Source organism: Furipterus horrens, unplaced genomic scaffold (assembly GCF_987537825.1).
Source record: "Furipterus horrens unplaced genomic scaffold, mFurHor1.1.pri manual_scaffold_3, whole genome shotgun sequence".
NCBI lineage: Eukaryota > Metazoa > Chordata > Mammalia > Chiroptera > Furipteridae > Furipterus > Furipterus horrens.
Genome location: NW_028327173.1, coordinates 106,530,649 through 106,556,219, shown reverse-complemented (window position 1 = coordinate 106,556,219; position 25,571 = coordinate 106,530,649). Strand labels below are relative to the sequence as shown.

Sequence of the window (25,571 nt, the reverse complement as noted above, 5' to 3'; positions counted from 1 at the left end):
TCTACAGACCAGGAGGGTAAGACGCAGAGGTATGCCAAGACACAAAAAGCTGAAACTTCAGCCCCTTTGTATTCAGGCCCAAGGAGGTGAGGTGTACCTGGGGTCCAGAATTAGACGGTGGTTTGGTTAGGGTTCAGCATCTCCCCAAGAAAGCCCATCAAGAAGGAAGGTGTTTCTTAGCACTGGCTTTGGGGAATGGGAGCCCAGGGGTCCTGGTGAGAGGCTGGAGTGGCCAGGAGTCATGGGCTCATTCAAGCCCCCACAAGAAGCAGTAAGGTGGAGACCGGGGAGCCTGGGTCCAAAGCAGAGAGAAATGGCCAGAGTGCTGACCCTCCAGACCTTTTCTGTCTGCCTGGGCCCCACTTACCAGGTCTGAGTCCCCAGAGGCCCCCTCCTACTCCAGGTTTCATTCCCTTCCTCAGAGGCAGGTCTGTGGCTTGGCTGGGAGCTCCAGGGACTGAGGGAGCACAGCAGCTGTGGGACAGGCCACATAGCTAAAAGCCGGCGGGCCATAGGGCCCTGCGGAGGAGACCCCAGCAGGCAGACCAGGCTGCCTAAAACCTAACACTCCCAGCCTGTTGCTTATTCATTCAGAGTGGGAAAGCGCCAGCCCCGAGGCCAGACAGTGCAGAGCTGCCCATCTAAGGCCCCCAGGCGGTCCTGCCTGGTGACCTGCAGAGAGCCTCCTGCAGCCCTGGGCACAGCCCCAGCCCTGCCCTGACCCCTTGGCCTCGAAATGTTGTCATCGGAGGAGCCGTCCCGCTCGGACCAAGGCCAGGATGGACAAAGCTAGAGCTGAGGCAGGCAAGGAGCCATCCTGTCCTCGAGGCCGTGGGAAGAGAAGCACGCACAAGGGGCCACGCCTGAGAGCCTCTCAGTCCACCAGGCCTCTGCAGAGGGGGCCACCATGGCTCTGGCCCGAGCCGGCTGGCAGGTGTGGGCCCTGGTGTGGGGCGCCTGCCTCTGCGTCCTGGTGCGCGGGCAACAGGCCCAGCCAGGGCAGGGTCCGGACCCAGGGCGCTGGCGGCAGCTGATCCAGTGGGAGAACAACGGGCAGCTGTATAGCCTGCTCAACTCGGGCTCCGAGTACATGCCTGCCGGCGCGCACCGCACCGAGAGTAGCTCCCGGGTGCTGTTGGCAGGCGCCCCCCAGCCCCCGCAGCGGCGAAGCCAAGGAGGCCCCCGGCGGCGGCAGGCCCCGTCCCTGCCCCTGCCCGGGCGCGCGGGCTCGGACACTGTGCGCGGCCAAGCGCGGCACCCGTTCGGCTTCGGCCAGGTGCCCGACAACTGGCGCGAGGTGGCCGTCGGGGACAACACGGGCATGGCCCGGGCTCGCACCTCGGTCTCCCAGCACGGGGGCTCCACCTCCTCTGTCTCGGCCTCGGCCTTCGCCACTACCTACCGCCAGGCGCCCTCCTTCCCGCAGCAGTTCCCCTACCCGCAGGCGCCCTTCGTCAGCCAGTACGAGACCTACGACCCCGTGGCGCGGACCTACGACCAGGGCTACGTGTACTACCGAGGCGCGGGAGGCGGCGCGGGCGCCGGGGCGGCGGCCCTGGCCTCGGCAGGGGTCGTCTACCCCTTTCAGCCGCGGGCGCGCTACGAAGAGTACGGCGGCGGCGAGGAGCAGCCGGAATACTCGCCGCAGGGCTTCTACCCGGCCCCCGAAAGGCCCTACGCGCCGCCGCCGCCGCCGCCGCCCGCCGACGGCCTGGACCGCCGCTACTCCCACAGCCTGTACCACGAGGGCGGCGCGGGCTCCGAGCAGGCCCGCCCCGACCCCGGGCCCGGCCCCGACGCAGCGCAGGCCACCGGCGGCGCCTACGGGAGCGACCCCCGCGTCGGCTGGTACCCGCCGTACGCCAACGTCCCTCCTGAGGCCTACGTCCCCCCGAGGGCCGTGGAGCCGCAGCCGCCGTTCCGCGTGCTGGAGCCGCCCTACCTGCCCCTGCGCAGCTCGGACGCGCCCCCGCCCGTGGCGGAGCGCAGCAGTGCACAGCAGGGCCGCCTCAGCGTGGGGAGCGTGTATCGGCCCACCCAGAACGGCCGCGGTGAGTACGGTCCTCACGCGCCGTGCTTCGTCCTCCCAGTCCCTGGCGAACCGCTCCTTGCACCTAGACGCTTCTCTGTCCTTTACCAAGGGCCTTCCCCGAGCTAAGTAAGGACCCTCGCCCCCCACCCCCAAATCAACAGCCCCAGTGCGTCCCACCTCCCAGCCTCCGCTTCCATACATCATCAGTGCCAGCATTTGGCCAGGCAAGCCTGGGCTCCGACCCTGGCTTGAGGGGCAGCGGGTGGAGGGACTGGCCAGACTTTGGGAGGAAACGCCTCCCAGACCTGGCTTGGGTCATCTGAGGACAAAGGGAAGAGGCCCTTTTCCCTGCCTCTTCCTCGTTCCCAACAGGGCATGTCCTCTACCCTTGGAGATGCGCTTATGCCAGCCTCACAGGATGAAGCAGGGAACTAGAGGGTCAGGCCTTAAGGGATGCCTCTGGAGGCGTGGCAAGTTCCCAGTCACTGGGCTATGTGAGCTTGGCCCCAATGAGCAGGAGGTTAGAGGAGAGACTCTTGCCCCAGGCAGGAATCCAGCCTAGATGACAAAAATGCCCTCGGGGACACTAGAGAAACGCAAAACTTAAGGGGCCGCCCGAAACTCAGTAATTGAGATAAGTAATCATGTCATGCATTTTTAGATCTAAATAATGAAAAAAAATTCTGTGATGAACAAAATATTCCAATTTTAAATAGAATCAGTAATGGTGCCATGCCAAGCCATATTGGAGCCTATGACAGACTGAAAAATCAGCAATCCTGATGCTGTCTTTATTTGAAATTTTGATAATTTGTTCACCACAGTTTTTGACTTTTAAAAATATTGCATCAAATATTACTTATCTTGGTTACTGAGTTTTTTGATGACCTCTTAAATTTTGCACTCCAGGCCAGTGCCTCACTCCCTTCACTCAGCTAGCTTATCCTAGTCTTGGCCCTGGGGGAGAGTCTTAGGAGGACTCTGTGGGTGGACCTCCCTTTTTTGGGGGGGGGGGTGTGAAGATATGACCTGGGAAGGCCCAAGCCATCTGCACACAAGGCCATAATGCAGGGGGCAGCCTTCCTTCTTCAGATGGGCAACTCCACAAGTGCTAGTGGTCTGGCCAGGGCTAGCTGGCTATTGGTCCCATCTTCTGCTGTCTTAGAATTCTTCTTCCTGCTTCTGTTTCTGCAAGTTCAAAATCTGCGTTGGTCAAGGTTTTCCATTCAGTCCCCAATACATACGTGGTCCACTCCTGCGCCACCTCTTTCAGACTATATAATCAGTGCCCTGATTCTCTGCTCCACACCAACGTTGGTGTGCCAGGTGAGGGCTGAGGACTTTGGGCCCAGCGCCTCTATTGCCTCTGTCAACACAGGGGCGCTGCCTTGTCTTCAGCCATATTGACCTTGGGTGTGAGGCTCCTGCTGAGGCAGGGGTTGGGAGATGGGATGGGTAGCAATGCTCCTGTCTCCCTAGGGGCTGCTGAAACCCAAGGCTAGGGGAAAGGAGTGTCCCCACTGGTAGCACCCACTCCCTCACATCCATGGCATAGCAATCGAGTTGGGTGCCGATTCTCAGTTTGAAAACCTGCAGGAGCTTGGATAGGACCAAGATGGAGGGCCCTCTGTGATGTGATGAAGGGTGCATCCTCATGGTCTTCACTGGGACTTGCAGCACCTGAGCATCAGCTACTCCTAAAGCTCCTTGGAGAAGAAGACGTTTTGTCTATAAGGCACTGAGCTTTTGTGGTGGCTTTTCTTAGAATGCAAGACCACAGAGTGGGGCTCATCCAAAAGCACCCCGCCTCTGGGCAGAGGAGAAAACCGAGACCTCAAATACCATAGCACTATTGGCAGAGCCAGGTCTGGAACTTAGACGTCTGTGCTCCAAGCCAGTGGGTTTTCTAGGGCCTCTTTTTGGACTATCGGTTCTTAAGGTTCAAAAGGGGACTTGCCAGGGCAAGGCCATGTCTGGAATAGAGGTGCTTGCTGCTTACCAGGGCCTCTGGCCATGGCCCCTGAGCCACACAGTTCATTTGGATTAAAGACATTTCTCTTCTGAAAGTAGTATGCTATGGGCCAGGCAGTGTGCTGGTATGCACCAAATTTAGGCACTGCCCTGGTAAGTACTGCAAAGAGGGCATCTCAGTGTTACGACTGGGCAGGCACTGGGGGATGGACAAGGGGAGATCAGAGGAGAAGTCTCCCCAGTCAGGGGCTAGGGACTCAGGGAGGACTTTCCAGAGGAGGAGGTGCCTAAGCATTGCTGCAAGGGATGGCCATCAGCACCCTTCCCTGGTCATGGAGGGGACAGTGTGTGGATTGGGACTGTGGGGAGAGCAGGCTAGTTGGGGCTCAGAAAGAGAGCACTACCTTCTCTCCCATCATTGGTTCCTTCTCCCTGCCCTGCTAGGCCAGGACCATGGAAAAATCCCAGTTCAGGGAAGGCCAAGTCTTGTTCTTTAGCTCAGACCCCCAGGCTTGGTGTGGGAGTCCAGGGCAGATTCTCCGAAGCTGACCTCATTCCGCCTGGCCACACACCCAGGGGTCTGAGGCTGGGTGTTGGCAGCCTGAGTGTGTGGGCGTGGATGTATCCTCACAATACCAAACACATGTGTGCACCACCCTCGTCCCTCCATGTCTGTATGGTTTCCAAGTGCCTATCCAGAACCCAGTTTCTTCCTGGGGCACCTTGACCTTCTCCCTCCTACTCTGGGCAGGGGTGCCCAAGGGCCTCCAACTCTGAAACATGTAATTGGAGAAAAGACTAGGAAACAGAGGCTCAGAGAGGGTAACATACTTTTCCTGGCTCTCTGCACATTCGTGCAGAGGCCTAGAGGGTGGCCACCTGCTTCCCAGGCCAGGCTGTATCCCCTTTGCTGTGTCTCTCCCTCTCCCACGGCCAGGCCCCTCTCTCCCACCCTCCTTGCCCACTCCTGCCTCCCTACAGCTTCAGAACTGGTGGTCTCAGTGCTGGCCCCAGAAGACAACAGCTCTTCTCCCAGAGCCACACCCCGCCCCCCAACTCTACCCCTCACAGCCCTGGCCTGATTCATCCGCTCTGGCAACCCTGTGACAATAACATGGAGCAGGCTGCCCTGGCCATCCTCCCAGGACATCTCTCTTGGCTTCACCAGCCTAGCCTGGCATGGGTCCCCCAGCACTGTCCTCACACAGCCAATCAGAGGTTAGGAGGGAGCTGTGGCTGCCTGACCCCTGCCTCCCTCTCCAGTCCATCCTACACGTGGGTCAGATAAACCCTTGAGATGCTGACCATGTTACTCCCCTGCTCAAAAAGGTCCTTTCGCTCCCAAATCCTGCAGGACAAAATCTAATACCTTGGCCTATGGTTCCAAAACCTTGAGGTACCTCCTGCCTCCCCCCCACCTCCTCCTCCTCCCTCTCTCAGGCCTCTGCAGCTCCCAAGAGGACTGTGTACAGCTAAGCCTAGAAGTTTCCTCTCCCTGCACACCCAGGTGTTTCTGAGGTACTCACCTCTCTATCTAATGTCTCACACCCACGAAGCCAAACAGGGTCCCTTAGTCCCTGAGAGCAGCCCTGGCTCCCTGACCGCATCCCTACTGCCTGTTCCTCCAAGTCACCTACCCACCTCCTCAGGACTTGGAGCAGATGCAGGGAAGGACAGAAGTAGTCTCCCCAGAAAACATCCAGAGTTAGACTCCCAAGGTGGAGATGATGCTAATAACAACTTGGCCATTTGCTGAGGAACACCTACTGAGTTTAGTGATTTAAATGTGTAATTTTATTCACCCTTGGAGGCTCTCAGAGCTGGAGGTTATGGTCCTCTGGTATACGTGAGAAAACTGGGACTCAGGGAGGTCTCATGGCTAGATGAAGTTGAGCCAGAGTTCCACTGAGCTGTCATCTCTGCATTGCACAAAGATGACCCAGGAGGACCAACACCCCACCTACAAAGCAGACAGGCAGTGCAAGAACCTGGGACTCCTCCACTCACCTCCCCTCTCTGGGCCTCAGTCCCCAAGCTACCGCAGGGGAGGGGATTTTGCACTGGCATCCATTGGCACTATACACATCACCCCTCTTAATTCCTGCAGCAGTAATGAGCCAGGAATTATCATTCATCCCATTTCATAGATAAGGTGACAGGCTCACTTGTCATAGGGCCTCTTAGTAGCGAAACCAGGATTGAGTCTGTATGACTTCCCCATTCTGAGTTCTTGATACCATACTTTTTGTAAAAAAGATTTTATTTACTTTCAGAGAGAGGGAAAGGGAGGGAGAAAGAGAGGGAGAGAAACATCAGTGTGTGAGAGATACATCAGTCGGTTGCCTCTAACACACCCCCAACCAGGGACCTGGCCCACAACCCAGGCATGTGCCCTGACTGGGAATCAAACCGGTGACCTCTCTTTCGGTTCATAGGCTGGCACTCACCCACTGAGCCACACCAGCCAGGGCTATTCTTTTAATATTATGTATTCTTGCCTTCCCTGCACACTTCATTTATTCACTCATTTATTTGGTCATTCAACAGATATGTGATTGTCAACTCGGTTCCAGGCACTGGTTGTAGCAGAGTGAGATAAGATAGTGAGTGGGCAAGGCTTTGGAAGTGAAGGGTCCCTCAGCAGGGCAGTGTTATGGCCTTGTCATCCTCCAGCCTACAGACCTTTATTTAACAAACACTTATCTCGTGCTTCCTTGGTGTAGGATCCTGTTCTGGGAGCTTTATAATTAGAGTCACTGAATCCTCATAAGAACCCAAGATATTATTATTATCCACATTTTGCAGATGAAGAAACTGGGACCCAAGGTCATATAACTGGCAACTGGTAGAGCCAGAATCACAGCTCAGCACCCTTTGCCTCCTTCCTGAAGTTGTCCGGGTGCTCCCAGGAAGAAATGGAGTCTTCAGGCTGAAGTAGCTGTCATAAATGGTCTGATGAGCTGTGGAGACAGGGACCTGGGTTCTCTTCCTAATTCCTGTTTGTCAGTCAAATGTCACTAGTGTGGGGACATACAGATGGTGTCCTGACAGCCTAATCACAGGCAGACTTCCTGTCTCCTCTCTTCTCATCAGTTGCAGGGTCACATGGTCTTTCCCCTGATCTCAAGTTGGACCATCGTTGCCAGAAGAGACGGCTCCTATTTTAAATAATAATAGCAGCTGATATTTATTGCACACTTATCACACACCAGACATTATACCAACTATTTTCTCTTTATTTTTCATTTAATTCCCCCAGCAACCTTGTGAGATAGATGGTATTATCACCCTCATTTTACAGACCAGAAAACTAAGGCTAAAGAAGTTCAGTAACACATCCAGGCTGATTCTCTACCCCCACTGAACTGCCCCTCAGGGAAGGGTATGTCTCCATGTCCATTGTTTCCCTCAGGTCCAGACCCCCTGGAAAACCAACATTTGGATTTTTGCCTTGAATACACAGGCACCACAGACCTTTTCTGCGGTGGTGGTGGAGCAGGGCTGAGTCATTAGAGTCATCAGGCTACTGTCACACTTGACCTGAGAGTTCTGGCCTTTCATCTCCCTCCTCCCTCTCTCTTAACACTAGGGGCCCCTCTCTTAGTGTCCTCTCAGCTCTGAAGGGGCACCCGTCCCCAATAGTCCCAGCTCAAGTCCACCCCACTCCTGTCCAAGTCAAGAAAACATGGAAAACTCTTCAGGGCAGTGGCTGGAATGGCAGGAGAAGACAGGGAAGGGCTGGAGACCATGGTTCTCCGGCGCACACCTGCTTCCAATTCCCCTGTAGGCATCCTGGAGGGAGGCTGGAAGGAGAGGCTGGGTCTTGTCCCCGCCCCTGCCCTGCTTTAAAGGGAGGCAGGCAGCTGGACCCAGAGGGCTTTTTTTTTTTCCTGGATTCAGGATTATCAGGCCAGGATTGGGCCAGTGTTCCTCTCCCCCTTGCTGATGGGCTCTCAGAAATCAGGCATTTCAACATTACCTGGAAATGGGTGCTACTGGCATCGGAAGGCCAAGCAGGAAGGAGCTCAGGTGGGGAAAGCACAGCTCAAGTGGACTGTGCCATCAAAGCCTCAGGAGACAACCCACCTTCCCTCCTGCTAGTGAGCCAAGTGGCACCACATCCTTTTTCAAAAGAAAGGACCTTCGGAGTCAATTCCAGCCTCGGCTTGGTGATAGAGTCAGTGCTCACACAGGCAGATGCCACCAGACCCTTTGTGGGATGCAGGTGTTTGTTCACGTGCTCAGCCCTGAGCTGAGTGCAGGGAATTCAGGGGTGCCCCACACCCACCCCTGTTCTCACCAAGGTCTCAGCCCCAGCAGTAAGAAACCAGGCTCACAGGATGAGGTGGCCCAAGCCCACCTCCATCTGGCCTGTCTCTTGAGTTCCCAGACCTTCTGTGCACTGAGACCTGGGCCCACAGCTGGCCAGCAGGCAAAGCAGAACCCCATTGACCCCCAGAGGCTCTCGTCTAGCTGATCATTTTATGAGGACATTCAGCTATTCAACAATATTATTGAGTGCCTTACTATGTTCAGAGCAGTGGTCCAGAGCTGGATATTCATTAGAGAAAAAAAAAGAACATTTTTGGCCTTGGGGATCTATATTTTATGCATAAATATAAGTAAGTAGTAGAAGTGATAAGTACTGTGGAAAAAATATAGGTAAGGGATATCTGGAGCATGGGGGAGCAGGTTGCAAAGCTGGTCAGGGTGGGTCTCCTGAAGACAACATTTGCGCAGAGACATGGAGGGGGATGAGCAAGCTCAGCTGTCTTCAGGAAAAGCATTCCAGACAGAGGAAATAACCAGTGGAAAGGCCCTGTGGCAGGAGTTCCCTGGGGTTTTCATGTGTAAGTAGAGCATATTGTAATGGGAGTGAGGGCATAATAGGAGACAGGTCAGAGAGGTAACAGGCTCAGACCATGGAGGGCCTTGTAGGCTGTTGTTAGAACATTGGCTTTTTTTCCTCTGTGCCTCAAGGAGCTACTGCAGTGTTTGGCAATGAAGCAGAGGCCCTGATTGCTGTGCTGGGAGTGGACAGTGAGAAGGTAGGCAGGAGATCAAGAGGAGGCTGGTACAGAGATCTAGGCAGAGGTGATGGCATGGTGTCAACAACAGAGGTGGTAGGAAGTCAGATTCTGGGTGTATTTTGGAGCTAGAACTGATGGGATTTCCTGATGGACTGGATACAGGTGTAAGACAAAGAGAGGTGTCAGGCATAACACAAAGGCATGACCTGTGCAGCTGGAGGGATGAAGTTGTTAGGAGCTGAGATGGGAAGGCTGTGAGCTAAGTGGGTTTTATAAGAAAGTAAAAAGTTCAGGTCACTGTGAGGGACCCCAGGGACAGGGAGGGAACTCAGGGGACTGAAGCAACCAGAAAGACTTCTGGAGGTGGGGCAGGGGACACTGAGCAGGGCCTCCAAAGGTGGGAGGGCCGTAAGGTATGCAAGGAGGAGGCAGAAGGCTTGGCCAGAGGGGTAAGTAGTTGACCTCTCCAAATCTTAGCCTTCTCCCAGCTCAGCTCCTATCTGCTTCCTAAGCAGTTTGCTCAATTGAACAAACACTCACAGATCCCCTCCTCTGAGTTGGGCCCTGCCACACAGGAGTGAGGCTGTCACTGCTGCTGGATTGTGTCTCCCACTCAGGTTGGAGCAGAAGACATGAGCTGGAAGAGGGGCACAGGGTGGTTGGTGGTCAAGACTGACAAGGTAGGCTTTTGGCCTAAATACTGTGTACCCAGTGAGGGTAGAGCTGGCGTGTGTGTGTAATAGTAGTAGTAGTAGTACTGGTAGTAGTAATAGTAGTAGTAGTAGTAGTAGTAGTAGTGAATTCCAGGAAAAGGGCACCATAGCATCAGAAGCCAGGACAGAAAATATCAGGTGTGCTAAGGATCTGTGTACTGATCCTTAAGGTTAACAGATCTGGAAAGTCAGGTTAAGGCCAGACCACAGAGGCCTTAGCTGCCACTCTGAGAAGTCAGGGCTTGATTCCGTAGGCAGTGGGGAACCATTGTAGGTTATGGGCCTGACTTTATGGCTATCATATCTTCTTTGCCTGGGGTACAATTGCCCATTCCTAATAGGGCACAGTGGACCCTGCAGCCACCTTGCCTGGCGTGGAACTGCCAGGCTGGTGCTGACAATTTAATGTTATTTTTATTTTATTTTATTTTTTTTTTTATTTACTTTCAGAGAGAGGGGAGAAGAGGGAGAAAGAGAGGCAGAGAACCATCAATGTGTGAGAGATACATGGATCTGTTGCCTCTTGCTCGCCCCCAACTGGGGACCTCGCCGGCAACCCAGACATGTGCCCTGACTGGGAATCAAACTGGCGACCACTCGGTTCACCGGCCATCACTCAATCCACTGAGACACACCAGCCAGGGCTAATGTTCTGATTATTAGATGATAATTTCCTTAGGCACAGAGCAGCCAGCTCCCACCCTGGAGGCCCTCTCATCTCATCTTTATTCAAGGCTGTGCTCTATGAGCGGTCTGCTTTCCTGCCTACGGGCTCCTTTGGAATCTGGCTGCACACATATTTCACAGCGCTGCCCGCTTCCTGCTGGAGTTGTTTATCCTCCTGCCAGAGCTCAGGAGATTAGGGCTCTTCTGGCATTCCACTCTCCTTCATTTGCTGCTTGTGAGAGGAGGGCTGGGGAGGAAAGATTTCCAAGGAGATGAGGTTTATGGAACCCACAGAAAAGGAGAAGCCAGCAGGAAAACAGGTGAGGTGTGGGCAAGCAGCAGGAATGTAACCGCAGGCCCTCTGCGCTGGGCAGCTTCCAGGAACCACTGAGCAGGAGAGAACAGATCTCTCCCAAAGCAGGAAGGATTTAGGTCAGACGTGGGAGAATTTCCTGGCTGCTGAAGGCTTGTCTGTAGAGGTTGTGAGAGGTCTTAGGCTCTTGCCCAAGGCTGGGGAATAGCTCCTAAAAAGTATTTTTATCTCCAAGTGTTTATGGAGCCATCAAATTATGTTCAAGGACCAGTTAGTCCAATCTCCCCATTGTCTACATGGGGAAACTGAGCCTATGAAAAGGAAAGGGTCCTGGACAATGGAGGATTGGGGCTCCAGGGGCAGAGCCAGAATGCAAAAGCTGGTCCTTGTCCTTGTCCTTGTCTGTGTTTTTCACTGCCCTGGAGGCTCTGCTGGGGCCCCTTAGGCTGAAGGACTTCCTAGACTAGCGACTACCTGTGGAATGGCCTTGGGACCCAATTCAGTTAACACCCAGCCCTCCCTAGCCAAGCAGCCTGGCTTTGGCCACCTCAGGAGACTTTGCTGCCCTTTGACTCAATGTTCCTCACCCTGGCATAGGCTCTAAGCAGCCTGAATCCCTAAGTACCAACCCATGGTCAGCATGGAGGAGTGTCCACAGGGGGCCAGCCCAGGGTTCCAGGCCATGAGTGGAATACAGGACAATCAGATCTGGAGAAATGGAGGCCACCAGGCCTGGAGAGGGGCCAGGTCTGCCCAGGGTCACACAGAAGGTCTGAGACGGTAGGGTAGAAACCAGGCTCTTGCCTGCCTCCTGGGAGCAGGTCAGATGCTGAGGGTTACCAGGGCCTCCCTGGGTAGCCTGAACAAGAGCATCCTTCGGGTAGTTAGCCCCATCCCTGGGCATCTATCCCAGGAGATCATCTAGATTAGCCATGGGTAGAAGGGTGCACACTATGGCATCCTATTTAGTAATGACAGGCAATGAACTAGATAGATCTTAAAAGTTTACACTGAAAACTCAAGAATCAGAATGAGAAAAGACAATATCATTTCTGTGCTTTAAGAATACATAAGTACTGCAGGTTTTCTACGGAGACACAAATGTGCAAGCGAAACCAGAAAAGTTGATGTTCATGCTGCCTGTCACTACCAGAACCCATAAGTAGAGACAGGGATTGAATCTTTATGGGCACTTTATTCCCATGCCGGCCATCTGGGAAGATGGCAGGTTATTTACCCTCAAAAACCATCTTAACATCTCATCTCAGCCCAACCTTTTTATAAGAAAGGGTTTGGGGAAAAAGGTTAATTGAATAAGAGTTGCAGTCCTGGAGATTTTCCTAGTACTTCTTTATCTGTTCAACAATCCTTTACCTGCCTCACGGTCACTCCCTAGAACACAGTGGCTCAGATACCATCTCCATGGGCTTGCAGACCGGGGGCACAAGGTCAGATTGCTTATTGACCTCCTAGAATAACAGCTTTCTTTCCACAGGCATTAATCACTTAAGCCTATCAACTACAACTGAAGCTAAAATCTTTAACTCTTGAGTTCCCCTATCACAAGGATATAGCTAAGGGTCAAGGATGAGAATGAAGGTTAAAATTTTTATCACAAGAGAGGGGTCTTGCATTGACCAGTGATAATGATTAGTTTGCTCTGAAATGAGAATTATGATTAATGCCATTATTCTGCATTCATAAAAATGGGAGTCTCCAGAAAAAGTTCTCATTGGAATTTGCTTAATAGAGTCTCCAGTGGCACATGCAAGGGCTGGATGACTCCATACTTTCAGAATAAGAGATCTCAGACCCTCCTCAAAATTACATCCTCATGACTAATGGTTCCCTCCACCTTCTGACTAAGCATTACCCTTTCCAGTGTCTTCCTTTAAAATGCATACTTTTTTATTTTTATTTTTAGAGAACGCTGAAGGGAGGGAGAAAGAGAGGGAGAGAAACACATATGTGAAAGAAAAACGTCAATTGGTGGCCTCTCGTTTGCACCCCCTGACTGGGGACCAAACCCACAACCCTGACCCAGAATTGAACTGGCAACCTTTCGCTTTGCAGGGTGATAGCCCAACTCACTGAGCCACACCAGTCAGGGATAAAATGCTCACTTCTTGGGATGAGGTGGAAGTTGAGTACATGATCTGGTTGTAACTGTAATTCACCCAACTTTGGCTACCCTGCCTGGAGGGCCTGGTTGTATCCCATAAACCAGAGACAACAGACCAATACTCCTCCCTACGCAGCCACAAGGCCCTGCTCAAGCTTTCCTTCTTCCCCTTTCCAATACCAAGCCCCTGTGAAGGGACTGAGGGCCCAAGCCTGCAGGCCTGGCAGCTGCTGCAGCTGCAGCGCCTCTGAAGAGCAAACCAGATAAAGAGGCATTGTTCCCTCCTGGAAAAACATACCATCGGAGGGTGGGGGGCCTGCTGTTCCCAGAGACCTCAGCAGGGACCCTGACTGGGGGGAGGGGGGGGCAGGGATACTTAGCCTAAATGCTGCTCTTTTTTCTGGCAGCTTCCCCCAGGGCAATGAAAGGGTGACTGGGTGGAGCATGGGGTAGGGAGCCAGTTAGGGGAGTCACAGACCCCAGTGATGGTCAGAGATATGAAACAAAAAGAAGATAGGATAAAGGTGGTGATGGTCATTCCATATAAGTTTTAGAAAAGGCAGAACTAAAGTAAAGAAAAAGCAGGTCAATGATCACCTGGGGTGGGAAGGTGCTAGAGGGAACTTTCCTGGATGATGGAAACAACCCATAGATTGACTGTGGTGACATGGAGCACACATTTGTCAAAACTTATCAAATTATACACCTAATATCTGTGCATTTGACTGTGTGTAGATTCAAATTTTAAAAGTGTTTGTTTTTATAAAAAGAAGAATGACAACAGGAGTTCTGGGAGAGGTTCAGGACCTGGGATCTCCTCCTGGAGCTACCCCAGCTCACTATGTGATTATGGGTAAATTTGTTGCCTTTTCTGAGACTCAGTTCCCTCCACCGCCTCCATGTAATGAGGAGCATGCTTGTGAGTGATGAAACAGTGAAGTGCGGTTGGCCCTCCATATACGGACACGGGGAACCTGCAGATACAGAGCGCTAAGAGACTTGAGTATCTGCAAATTTCGGTATCCTTGGGAGTGTGATTCCTGGGGCCAGTCCTCCTTGGATACTGTGGGACGACAGCATTAAGCTGCTAATCATTAAAGAAGCGTACCTGACAGAGGCAATCCCTGCAACATCAGGGTGAGGGTGGAGTAGGGATTGTGACGTGGGGGTGGGTCTTCCATGCCAGTGGAAGACTTCCTGGAGTAGGAGGCACCCACCCGAACCTGAGATTTCTCAACAATAAGAGGAAGAAAATCCTCTATGACCAGGGCCAGGGCTCAAATTGTAACAGCAGCTCAGAGGTGCCTGCCCACATGTAGTATTCCACAAATCCTCTCCCACCCACCATGGCTCTGGAGGTTATTTTAAAAAACCAACCACACTCAGTTACAATAAAAAAGGATCAGTAATGTCAAAGCAACTCCTTTTAAGGTATTTTTGTTGTTTTTTGTTTTGTTTTTAAGTACCGCACTTTAGTCTACAATTGGGTGTTACCAAGCAAAGCAGGGCTCGTTCACGTGGTGCCTTGGTGTAAGGCCCAACATTTACTGTTGAGAAAAACAGGTTTTTAATTATAATATTCCAGCCTTGGGGTGGGGGCTGGGAGCACTCCTGCTCAGAGCCCTGTTTTCCTCCAAGACCCAGCACTTCCCTTGCTCCCCAAAAGGCTATAAATCAAACCCAATCCCAATATTTCCCCATTCCTTATCTGTCAGCTCTCTCCTTCAGGATTTGGCATACGTTGTCATCAGCCTCCATGTAATACTCCAGGAAAGTATGTGCCATGCTACACTGGATCATGGTGAAGTCCAGGAAAGGCACAAGTCCTAAGAGAGTGTCCTCTCTGCATGTCCTGAGTTCCAAGAGTCCAGATAGAGTCCAAATCTGCAAGGCAGTTTTTGGTAGCTTCAGAGTCAGCTAGAGTGGGCTGGACCAATGCAGCATTATGCCTGCTTTCTTACTAGCCCAGGCCACATGGCCGAATCCTGACTACAAACAGCATAGCTGCTGCCTCTCTGCAGGCAGCATGGCTGAATCCGCTTCCATGGCTCCTTCCTCATGGCTACTCCTCCTCTTCTGCACTCGCTCTGCCTGCATGGAGGACCAGCTCTCCTACAAAGCTGCCTGGCTGCTACACCATGGCTCTCTTCCTACACACCAAACCTCCTAGTCGACTCCCATCTACACCATTTTCAGACTGCAGGGCTTCTCTCCCTTTATCCTCATGGCTCTCCCTAATTTTATATGCTGACCCAGAGCAACAGGCATCATTATGAAAAGTATCTTAAGCCTATCATCCGCCCTTTAGCCCTGGGCTGCAGCACAGCTATTATCTAGTTACCAACTTGCCATAGACATGCAAAGTACCTTAAAAGCTGTATTATCTCCTTTCCCAATGCCCCAAACCATGAGAGGTGGGGACTTTGGGGAGGACCCCCTCTCTGTTACATGGGGACAAACAACAATGACTGAGGTTCGGAGTTGTTGATAGGTGTCAGACCTCAGTGTGTGCCTAGGATCAGGATGCAGTCAGAGGTCAGGAGTGGCTCTAACCTTCACTGGCCCTGAACAGCCCTGGCTTCTTACTCAGCTGGCTCTTCTAACTTCCCTGGACTGCACAGCTAACTCCTGGAATGGCCTAGAGAGGAGGGGTCGGGCCAGGAAAGCTTTGTGGAGCCGTCTGTGCAGTGTTTATTGAAACCGGGCTTCTGGTGCCAAATGCTGGGTCTCGGGAGGCTTCAGGCCCAGCTGACCCACACCCACATGTTGCTGAAGGATATTGGGGAAGGGGGCGATTCCTGTCTTCTTCACCTCCACCCCCATAGAGGCTTTTAGAAACCAGTGGGTGAATACCAGCAGGGTACCAAGGTGGCCTCTTGCTTTGTGGGCCTGAGGACCACTTGGAAAATGACTACAGGCATTCCTGGGGGTTGAGTAATGGGACCTAGGCTGGCCAAGACGGCCCCCTCAGCCAGGAGACACCTCATCCTCACCCACCCTGTGCTCCAAATTTTCTCTTCATTCCAAGTAGGTGAGGTCACACTGGCTGCCTGGACACAGTCCCCGCTTGAGGCCGGGGCTCCAGGGTGAGCAGAGGTGTGGCATGCCAGCAGATACCTCTGTGAAAGTCTCAGAAGCCAGAGTCCTCCTCCTCTGCCTCATTTTCTGTTCCTAAAAGCTGACAAGAGGGTTTTGGCAGCAAGAAGAGGGAGCTGTAAGCCTGTCCCCCTGACTCAAGTCCCCAACCTTGCTTGTTCCTAAAGAGCAGAGGGCTTGAAAGAAGCTAGGAAGAACTCACAGCCTCATTTCATCCTTTATCTGCCAGATCCCTGAAGCCTGAGAGGGGAGGGGCATAGAGGGCCCAAGCTCACTCCCTGGGCAGGCTCACTCAGTGGCCAGACAGGGGCCCAGGGCTCTGGGGTCCCCTTGCCCACCTGCCACCCCACCCTGTGCCCCATGCAGATGGGACTTGGACACCTGAATTTGGTTTCTGCTAATTCCTAATAAGGTTCAATGGGAATAATTTATTCTTGGGGAGGGGTGAGGAGGGAAGAAGGCAGGATGGACAGGCCCCAGCTCTAGCATATCCTGGGAACAAGTGATCACTGGGGCTGAAGCAGACTCCACACTTCCCCTGGGCTCTGCAGGGGAGGGAGCCAGGCTCCCTGAGGTTGGAGGCCAGAGGCTGCAGACAGGAGGGTGTGGTCCTTTCTTTGGGGCAGATGGCAGGAAGAAAGGAATTGGGCTTGGTGCCCAGGCTGAGAATCCTGTCCAGTCTGCAGCCTGCCCTGGTAATGTTTTCCTTCGAGCCCATCCCTTCCTTCCCACCCTCACTTCTGTAAGCCAGCATTCACCTGACTCTTCCCACGGGCCTGCTGGGACCCACTTGGGGCCAGAAAAGCCCAGGGCTATCTTGGTGATGTATGAAGAATGCTGGGCGAGAGGAGCACAGGGTGTCTGGAGGCTGATGCAGGGGCCTGGGGAACAAGGACATGAAGGAAAGGGTCTGTCAGGAGATTATTTGGTTCATTCAGTCTTGCCTCCAGGCCCTTGTCCATGCTGTTCCCCCTACCAAAAATACCTTTCCCTCTTCTCTGGACCTCCACATTCTGCCCTGTCTCCCAGCTCTTACTCATGTCCTAGTTCTCTAAAGAGGTCTCAGAGCCCCCACAGCATGGAGCTCCAGAGGGTGACCCTGACCTCCTTCACCTCACACCTGCATCTAGGGAGAAGGGTAGACATCCCACATGTAGCTCAGGCTGGGAGGCTTTCTGGAAGAGGTGAAGCCTGTGTAGAGGAAGAAGAATGGCAAAGGGTGTTTGGAGCTGAGGGGTTCTCTCGGCATTAACCATGGCCAGGCTGATTCCTCAATGTCGTGCTCTTCCTCCCTCCTCCCTGTCTCCCGCTGCCCATTCCCAGGTCTCCCTGACTTGGTCCCAGACCCCAACTATGTGCAAGCATCCACCTACGTCCAGAGAGCCCACCTGTATTCCCTGCGCTGTGCAGCAGAGGAGAAGTGCCTGGCGAGGTAAGGAACTGAGGATGAAGCTTGGAACATTGGGACAGTCCCTAGGAGTCATCCAGATCCCACCTGCATGCCAGTCAGGCGGCCAGGCTGCCCACAAGCCACACAGCCTTGGCCAAGTGTCTGAGCCTCTCAGGACCTGATCCCTGTCATCTGTCATCTACGAGCCTTACCTGCTCCAAGGGAGTCAGGAGGGGAAGAGGAGAAGCTGTTATCCAGCATTTTTGAATAAAGAAGCTTACTTTTACTGTGGCTTTTAATCTTCACATCAGCCCTGAAGGTGTGTGTTGCCCAGTTAGGAAACTAAGGTACAGTGATAGGAACTAAAACTTTTCTGATCTCAGCTGCCTTATGAGAAGGTTCCTCATGGGGATCCCAGCTCCTAGTGCTCCTATGAGGACCTGAGGAAGTCCTCAGGAAGACAGAGATCCAGAGTGTGGAGCCATCTCCACAGAGGTCAAGTGTGGCTGTGGCTGTGGCTGTGGCTGGTCCAGGCTGTCTGGGTCACAGCAGGGATAGGGGCACGGGTGACAAAGAGGCCTCTGTTCTGTGTGGCACCAGAGAGGGGAAAGAGACCAGTTTCCATGACCCCAAAGGTGAGCACAGCCAACTCTCAGTTATTCCTGGGTGATCCTGCCTCCTGCAGAGCTGGCTTCTAACTTTATTAACAGTGAATATTCTGTTCCATGTGTATGGTTTGGGGACATCTTCCCTGTGATAAAGAACTAGTTAAAGATTACATTGACCTATCTCTTTTGTTGACATTTCTCTGCTGGAAGCACCTTATTTTTTTAATTACTTGCTTTTGACATTTGAATTCGTTATTTACTTTTACTTTTTAGTATCTGGGAAGCCCTTTGGAATCTAAACATTTTCTCACTTGTGGAACTTCTGATCCACTGCCCCTCAGAGCAGCTGACCACACTGTTACCTCTTCATACCAAAAATAAGGAGCTTGCAACCAGGATGTAGCTCAACTTACAGCTTCCTTCATCCAGAAAATCTGGCTTCAAAAAAGAAGCGTCAGCTAAACTAAACAGTGTGATAAGTAATGTAGTTGATTTACATGCTGGAGCAAGTTCTGTATCTCATTATAGACTGGCAACAAACTGTGTGAACAGACAGCAGTCCTGGGACTACACATTGAGTACCACTCAGTCGGCCTGGCCACTCAGGTCTGGCCTCATCCCATGGGAAGAGAATGCAGTGATAATGCTCTCGCTGTGATTCCTTCAGCAGTGATGCACTCATAGCCTCTGTGGCAATCCATTAAGTCTGAGTTTCGAGGAGTTTGAACCAAAACCCAGTTATCACTCCATCTTCATGGAGTGTCCCGTGTGTCCAGACCTGAGCTCCTGGATGGGCTAGGGAGGAGACAGCTGGGCCCAGTCCTGGGGGGCTGTCCTGGTCTAGCTGGAGAGACACACCCCGAGAACAGAACCAGGCAACAGGGAGTGGGAGCAGAGCTAACTTGAGCAATTTGCAGGCTTGAGCTGTGTGAGGTCAGAGAGGGAAAGGTCAGCAAGGGCGGCGGCATCGGAGGAGGCTGACTGAAGCCCTGGAGTGCAGGGCCGTCAGAGATTATCAGAAGTGTGGGCTGCAGGCTGGTGCCAGAGCACAGATGGCCAACAGGACCCAGACAAGGGAAGGGACTTGCTCCAAGTCTCACCACGAGTTTGTGGCCAAGCTGGGCCTAGACCCTAGGCCTTGATGGTTTCCCACGGTCTGCTGAGCCGAACAGGGCAGCATTGAACTCAACAGGGGGAAGCAGGATGTTTGTTCCCACCCAGACACAGAGGGATTCCAACCCTCCCCGAGACAAGGCCAAGGGTCTTGTGTCCTGGCAGAGAGGAACCTGCACTGCCTGTTGTCCAGACATCCTCTCAGAAAGAGCTAATTCCCACACATTGCCACCTCCCGCCTCTGGCCGTAGGATCCAGACCTTAATGAGTGCCAGGGAAGTACCCCCGAGACCAGCCAGGACAGCCCATTTGAGCTGGGAACTTGGGGTCAGTACGTGAACTGTGAGCAGGCAGACTCCACCAGACCCATGCTTCCTGAGCAGAGAAGGGCAGGCCTTGGGCCCCAAAGCCGCACCGTCAGGGTGGTGCCCTGATGACATGGACCTGGCTTAGGGAGTGTGTGATATCACTGTTAGAACTCACAAGCAGTCAAGATTTCTCTAAGTGAGGCAGTCAGGGTAGACTTCCTGAGGGAGGGGAACTGAGTTGGCCTGGGAGGCTGAGTGGGTTCTAGGTCAGGTAAACAGCATGGGCACAAGTCTAGGTTAGCAAAAGCATCAGTGTTTGAAGCTGGAACCCAGGGCACGTGGAGGAGCGGAAGACAGACTGGACCAGGGAAGTGAAGAGGCTTTGACACTGAAGAGCCAAAGCCTGTTTCTTAGGCGCACACCCAAGACACGGCACCGTTCAGCAATAGTTCGGGCTCTGTCCAAGGAGGGAAGACATATCAGAATCTCCTGCACAGGCCCATTTTTTTTAAAGAACTCTAAAGGTTTTGATATGACCCCACCCCCAGGAGCTGTCCCTAGCTGCAAGTCACCTACAGGCACCAGGGACCCTCAGAGGGTCAGTGTCAGGCCCAAGAGGGAGAGAGACCTGAGCCTTGACCCCAGTGCAGGGTGTCAGGCATCAGGATCTTCAGGGACAAGTTGCCCCATTTTGGGTTTTGGGTTGTCATGGTACACAGCCCCACTGCGGTCTTCCCACCTGTCCCTGCAGCACAGCCTATGCCCCTGAGGCCACCGACTACGACGTGCGGGTGCTGCTGCGCTTCCCCCAGCGCGTGAAGAACCAGGGCACAGCGGACTTCCTCCCTAACCGGCCACGGCACACCTGGGAGTGGCACAGCTGCCACCAGTGAGTGGGGCCAATGGCCTCTCCCACCCTTCCTCGGGCTGAGGACTTGTGCCCCAGCTCCCCTCCCCGACTAGTGCTCCTGGAGAGCAGGTGCTGGTGGGAAGGCCCAGAGGTGTCTTCTGCCAAAGATCTATGACTGGGACAAGAGTTTCCCAAAGGAGCCTTAGCAAAAGCTGGGCTGGAAGAAGGGACTTGGAAGGATCAGTCTTAATAAGGGCGGGAAACGTCTAGAATAAAGGGCACTGCCCATGGGAGGCCAGCACAGGTAACTGCCCAGAAGGAAGTCAGGAGTCCTGAAGGGGTGCTCTCCTAGGGTGACCTGGCTGGTGGGGACAGAAGAGAGCTACCCTTTGGGAATCAGGGAACCCAGAAGCCCAGTCTGTTCAGGAGGCTGTGTCACCTGGGCCCCTCTCAGAAGGAGGATGGGATGGGAAGCCCTGTATGACTAGGCCTTCTCTCTCCTCCTGTTCTCTGCCTCCAGGCATTACCACAGCATGGATGAGTTCAGCCACTATGACCTGTTGGATGCAGCCACTGGCAAGAAGGTAGCTGAGGGCCATAAGGCCAGCTTCTGCCTGGAGGACAGCACCTGCGACTTCGGCAACCTCAAGCGCTATGCATGCACCTCACACACACAGGTTTGGCTAGAGGTGCAGTGCAGGGGCCGGGGGTGCAGGACGCAGCCCCAGCCTGGGAGCTGGAGGAGCAGACAGCAATGCAGCCTGGGCTGAAGGGCCAGTGCCAAGGCCCCTCGCCACTCAGCTCAACCAGAATGGGGATCTTTCTTGCCAGTCCTTAGGCTACCACAGGGCCCGTGGGGGACCCCGCCTTCCTGCCTCAGTCCCAGGGTGCCTACTCACGGAAAGAAAGGAACATTCCAACAGAGTTGGGATGGCACGATGTTCCATTTGCCTGTTTGTCTGCCCAGTCCATCTTCCTGTCCTGCACAAACATCGCAGACTGGCCATCTGCCCTCCCTCCATTTCTCCCAGGCACACCCCTTCTTATTTGATCCCTCTAGTCTGGCAGTTCTCTCTCTCCATCATCTCCCAGTCCATCCACCTCGTGGGCTTAAGAAGGCCCTAGACCAGGGTCGGGGCAAAGCAAAGAGGAAGGAGGGTCCCTAGCCACTGGAGTCGGCACGAGTGGCTATGAGGAATATGTAGCATCCCACCCTCTACTCTCATCCTGTCCCCAGGGCCTGAGCCCAGGCTGCTATGACACTTACAACGCGGACATCGACTGCCAGTGGATTGACATAACTGATGTGCAGCCTGGGAACTACATCCTCAAGGTGGGCCTCCCAGTCTGGGGCACCCCCTCCAGCCTGATGCTCACGTTAGCGTCCATACCTCTGAGACATGCTTCAGCTTCTGGGCACATTCCCCTCTGCCCAGCAGCTGAGCAGAGGCAGCCTCGTTGGGCATCTTGCAGAAGTCTGCACTTCCCAGCCGAGGGTCTTAGCCCCAGGCAGATACAATACAGCCTCTTTCCATAGACACCAAGGAACCTCAGGCCCGGTGTTGGTGGTGGGAGAAGTGATGACTCTGTCTTCCCAAAGTGACGGAGGACTTAGAGAGCCATGTGGTCCATCCCCCTGTCTGTGGGCAGGAAAGGCCATCTGGGAGAGGACCCCACCCTCTGAGAGAGACCCTCAGCTCCTCACAGTGACCCCTGCAAAGCCAGCGGCTCCAGTGACCAAGTGTCCCTTCCGGCCTGATCCCCTCACTTAGGGAAGCCAGATCTCAGCCTTTTCCACATCATTGTGCCCCATCACCTGGGCACACTGTTCTACCATAAAGTTCAGAGAAGGGGTTGTGAAGATGGGCTTGGGAGGCAGTTCTAACCTGCATGAAGATGTCTGCTGGGGCTGCCTCATTCAGAACACAGCAGCCCATTCTGAGTGCCTCTCAGCAGGCTCCATGGGCCTCTCTCAGCCTTACCCAAGGGCCAAGGTTGTCCAGGGCACTCTGCCCTTCCCTCTTGCATCCACTCATGGAACATGTCCAAAGGCCTCTGAATTCTGGGCACTGGGTATTCAAGCCACGTAAGCAATGTGTGGTGTCCCGCCTCTAAGGAGTGTGCGAGGATTTAACAGTAACATCCTTCCATCTGATCTTAAGTGTTCTGTTTTATTTGCTGAGTGTAGCCTACCCCAGTGAATCCCCACCCCCACCAAGAATCAGTATTTGAAAGGCTTCCTTGTGTCTGGATGGCTCTTACTCAGACAAAAAGTATAGGTTGTGCTTGGGCCACCATCTTTGTGAGTGTCAGGCAAGAGATGCCCCCTGGCATCGGACAGGCTGTCAGCAGTTCATATAGATGGGCACGCGCAGTGGAAGGGTGTAAGTCAGGAGACCAGGCATGGGGTCCCTGCGGGGCCCTTCCTCCCTGCTGTGTTCCCTGGGGTAGTGACTCAATCTCTCTGACCCAGAATACCCTATGCTTTGGGGCTCGCCCTGGCCTAGGCTCTGGCTCTGGCTCTGGGGACGCTTCCCATCTTCTGATGTGTTCTTTGACTATGGCTATCTCCTCTCCCCTCTCTCTGTCTCTGCATCTCCCCATGTCTCTCCATCAGTATGTCTCTGCCCACATGTCTCTTGCTCTCATTCGGTCTTTCTCCAATTTTCTGTTTTCTTCTCTCTCACTCTCCTTTGTGTCTGTCTGTCTGTCTGCCTGCCCCTCCACCACCTTTCATGATGACCAAGTGAAGCGCAGCCCCCTGACCAGACCTCTTTGCCCTCTGTTCCCCTTTCAGGTGCATGTGAACCCTAAGTACATTGTTTTGGAGTCTGACTTCACCAACAATGTGGTGAGATGCAACATCCACTATACAGGTCGCTACGTTTCTACAACAAATTGCAAAATTGTCCAGTAAGTGCTCACCTACCCCCTCCTTGCCCTGGCTCCTCCCTACCAGGGAAGCAGGCTGGCCACACAAAACACATGAGATATCTGCACTTTGGGTCACCTTGACTTCCAAACACAGCTGCAGTTGGGCCCAGCCCACGGGCTGAGTACTGGAGCCTGTCCGCACCAGCCCTGACTTGAGTGCCCATGGTGGGACTCATGCTGTGATGCTGACCTGGGCTGTGGCTGAGGTTTCTCCAGTGGGAACCAGCAGGGGGTAGCATTGCTGGGTGGATGGGCATAAGATCTGCAATCCTACTGTGACTCTCTGGCTCTGTGACACTGAACAGTTCACCTCACTTTTCTCAACTGGGACATAGAAAGTAGTCATTTTTAATATCCCACAGAGACTCGTGAGGAGGATTTAAAGGCCTGATGTCTGCGTGTTCAGGAGCCCTTCACAGCAGCACTCAATTAATAGTTCTTATGATCATTAGTGTCCTTATCCAGTAGATTGGATTAAACAGTCCCAGATTGGAAGTGATTCTAGTTGGAATGAGCCATCATCAATCCCTGGACCCCACTGCTGAGCTGATAAACTCTGGGACCAGGGTTTGGCACATGGCTCCCAGGCAGGGTCCTCAGCCGTTGCTGCCCTAGGCTGACTGCCCTCAGCCTCTCTCCTGATTTCCCACATGAAGTATTTTGCAGAAGGACCCACTGCTTACAGATTTACAAAGAAACCTAACCCCACTCCATGCAAATTTAAAATATTTTATCAGGTCAAAGTAACTCTTCCATTAGAGAGAGAGAGAGGAGAGAGAGAGAGAGAGAGAGAGAGAGCGCAATCCTAGAGCTTTAATCCAGCTGGAGGATGAATGGCAGAGATTTCAAGGCCCAGAGAGGCCTCTTTACCCAAAAGTGTATGCTGTTGTTGCTTGACAAGTATGAGAGGTGGAACCTGTAATCAGGGACGGGGCTCAGCATGTGAGCAGGGTCGGGGCTCAGAGCGTGAGCAGGGACAGAGCACATTTAGAGAAAGCTCTTTCACCCTTGGCTGCTACCTCTAGGCTAACCATTCACAGACAACCCCCCATACGCACATACAGCACACACAATCACACCATATACGTTAAGAATGAGAATAGCAGCCCCTAGTTCTATGCAGAGATTAAGTCCCTTGCACACAGGGTTAGATCAGAATTATCCAGATCACAGAGTGTGTTGGAAACAACTGAGACCTGACCCGTCCCTGGCAACATGGCTCCTTTGCAGGTCTGGATTTCCAGCACTTTCTCACTCCCCAGGGCTTGTCTCAGCCATTCGGATTCAGGGGTCACCTAAATTGCTGAGGTTTTCCGGGAAGCAGTTCTATGAGAGAAGGAGGGAGAGAGTAGGGGAGGAAGGAAGGAAAGAAGAGGCATACAAGAAAAAAAGGGTATGCAGGGTGGCAGGAAGCCTACTTCCCCTCTTTTGTCCTGCCTGCTATTGGGTAAAATGGATTAAGACAGCCTCCCCTTTCCTGGAGGCACCAGGGGCACTGCCCCTCAACAGGAAAGACGGAAAGGTAGCCCTTAGCCCTGCCTGCTCCCCTGGGGCCCTCAGGCCCATCCCTCGGAGCCTTTTCCATAAGTGCTTGGAAAGGATCAGGTCTCATCAGAGCGTTTCTGTGACCCTGACCGCAGGCCGGCGGCTGGCCCAGCGCACAGGAAGCTGGAAGGAGCTTTCCCAGAAAGGCCACAGGACTGACGCCTGTGGGTTTCACTCTTGTTTCTGAAAAGGAAAAAGAGGGATTTTTTTTGTTTGTTTTTGTTTTTTAAGTACTGAGTTAGAAAGTATTTCCAAGCAGCAGCAGCTCTGCCTAGAAAACAGTCTGGGGCTGGGGCATAGGGAGGGTGTGGTGCTGAGGCCTTGCCCTGGGAGGGAGTCCATGAAACTCCTCTTCTTGGATCTGGGCCGAGGGTCCCCTCTCCCCCGGCCCAGATTCTGAAGGAAATGAAGATGTGTCTGCCCGTCCACATGGGGCCTGGGTTGTGGAGGGGAAGCCCCCAGCTGGGGAGGTGGTGTGGGTCTTGCTGACAGTGGAGTAAGGGCCCCCACCCAGAAGCCTCCCTTTCTTTCTCTCCTTAGATCCTGATCTCCAAGATGGTGGACAAACGGCCAATCTCCCCGCTTCACAAAGCAGGTCCTGCTCCCCAGGCAGCCTCCCACCAGGACAAACCTGGTCCAAGGGGTGCAGCCCCCCACCCCACAGGCAGGGGCAGCTGAACACGGGGGCATCCCTTCCTGCCGGCCTCAGGGAGTGAACTTGGACCAAAACCACAGGGATTCTGGATGCCAGGGCCAACGTCACACTTAAGTTTTCTCTACAACATTATTTTGTTGGTTGTTGGTTTTTATTTTTTATATTTTGACCATACCACAGAGCAAAATTGCCCAGACCTGGGCTGAATAAAACAAGGTTTTTCTA

General features: G+C 53.4%; 1 protein-coding gene across 2 annotated transcripts; it reads left to right on the top strand.

The window, feature by feature from the left end:
* The first annotated feature begins 600 nt into the window (after positions 1–600).
* Positions 601–25,571, top strand: LOXL1 (lysyl oxidase like 1). Of its 2 annotated transcripts, XM_090271802.1 has the most exons (7): positions 601–2,051; positions 17,267–17,375; positions 20,114–20,251; positions 20,733–20,889; positions 21,450–21,545; positions 23,010–23,125; positions 25,232–25,571. In XM_090271802.1, the coding sequence occupies exons 1-7, from the start codon at positions 908–910 to the stop codon at positions 25,236–25,238; spliced, it is 1,767 nt and encodes a 588-aa protein (XP_090127928.1). In that variant the 5' UTR covers positions 601–907; the 3' UTR covers positions 25,239–25,571. The 2 variants fall into 2 exon arrangements, with proteins under 2 accessions (XP_090127928.1, XP_090127929.1); XM_090271803.1 differs by lacking the exon at positions 25,232–25,571 and having other exon boundaries at positions 23,010–23,129.

What these genes read in the sequence shown, in the direction of transcription:
- LOXL1 (XM_090271802.1), top strand. Translation starts at nt 908, where the DNA reads ATGGCTCTGGCCCGAGCCGGCTGGCAGGTGTGGGCCCTGGTGTGGGGC. An exon ending in GCCCACCCAGAACGGCCGCG is followed by an intron (nt 2,052 to 17,266) that starts GTGAGTACGGTC and finishes GCCCATTCCCAG; the next exon opens with GTCTCCCTGACTTGGTCCCA. An exon ending in CTGGGAACTACATCCTCAAG is followed by an intron (nt 21,546 to 23,009) that starts GTGGGCCTCCCA and finishes TTCCCCTTTCAG; the next exon opens with GTGCATGTGAACCCTAAGTA.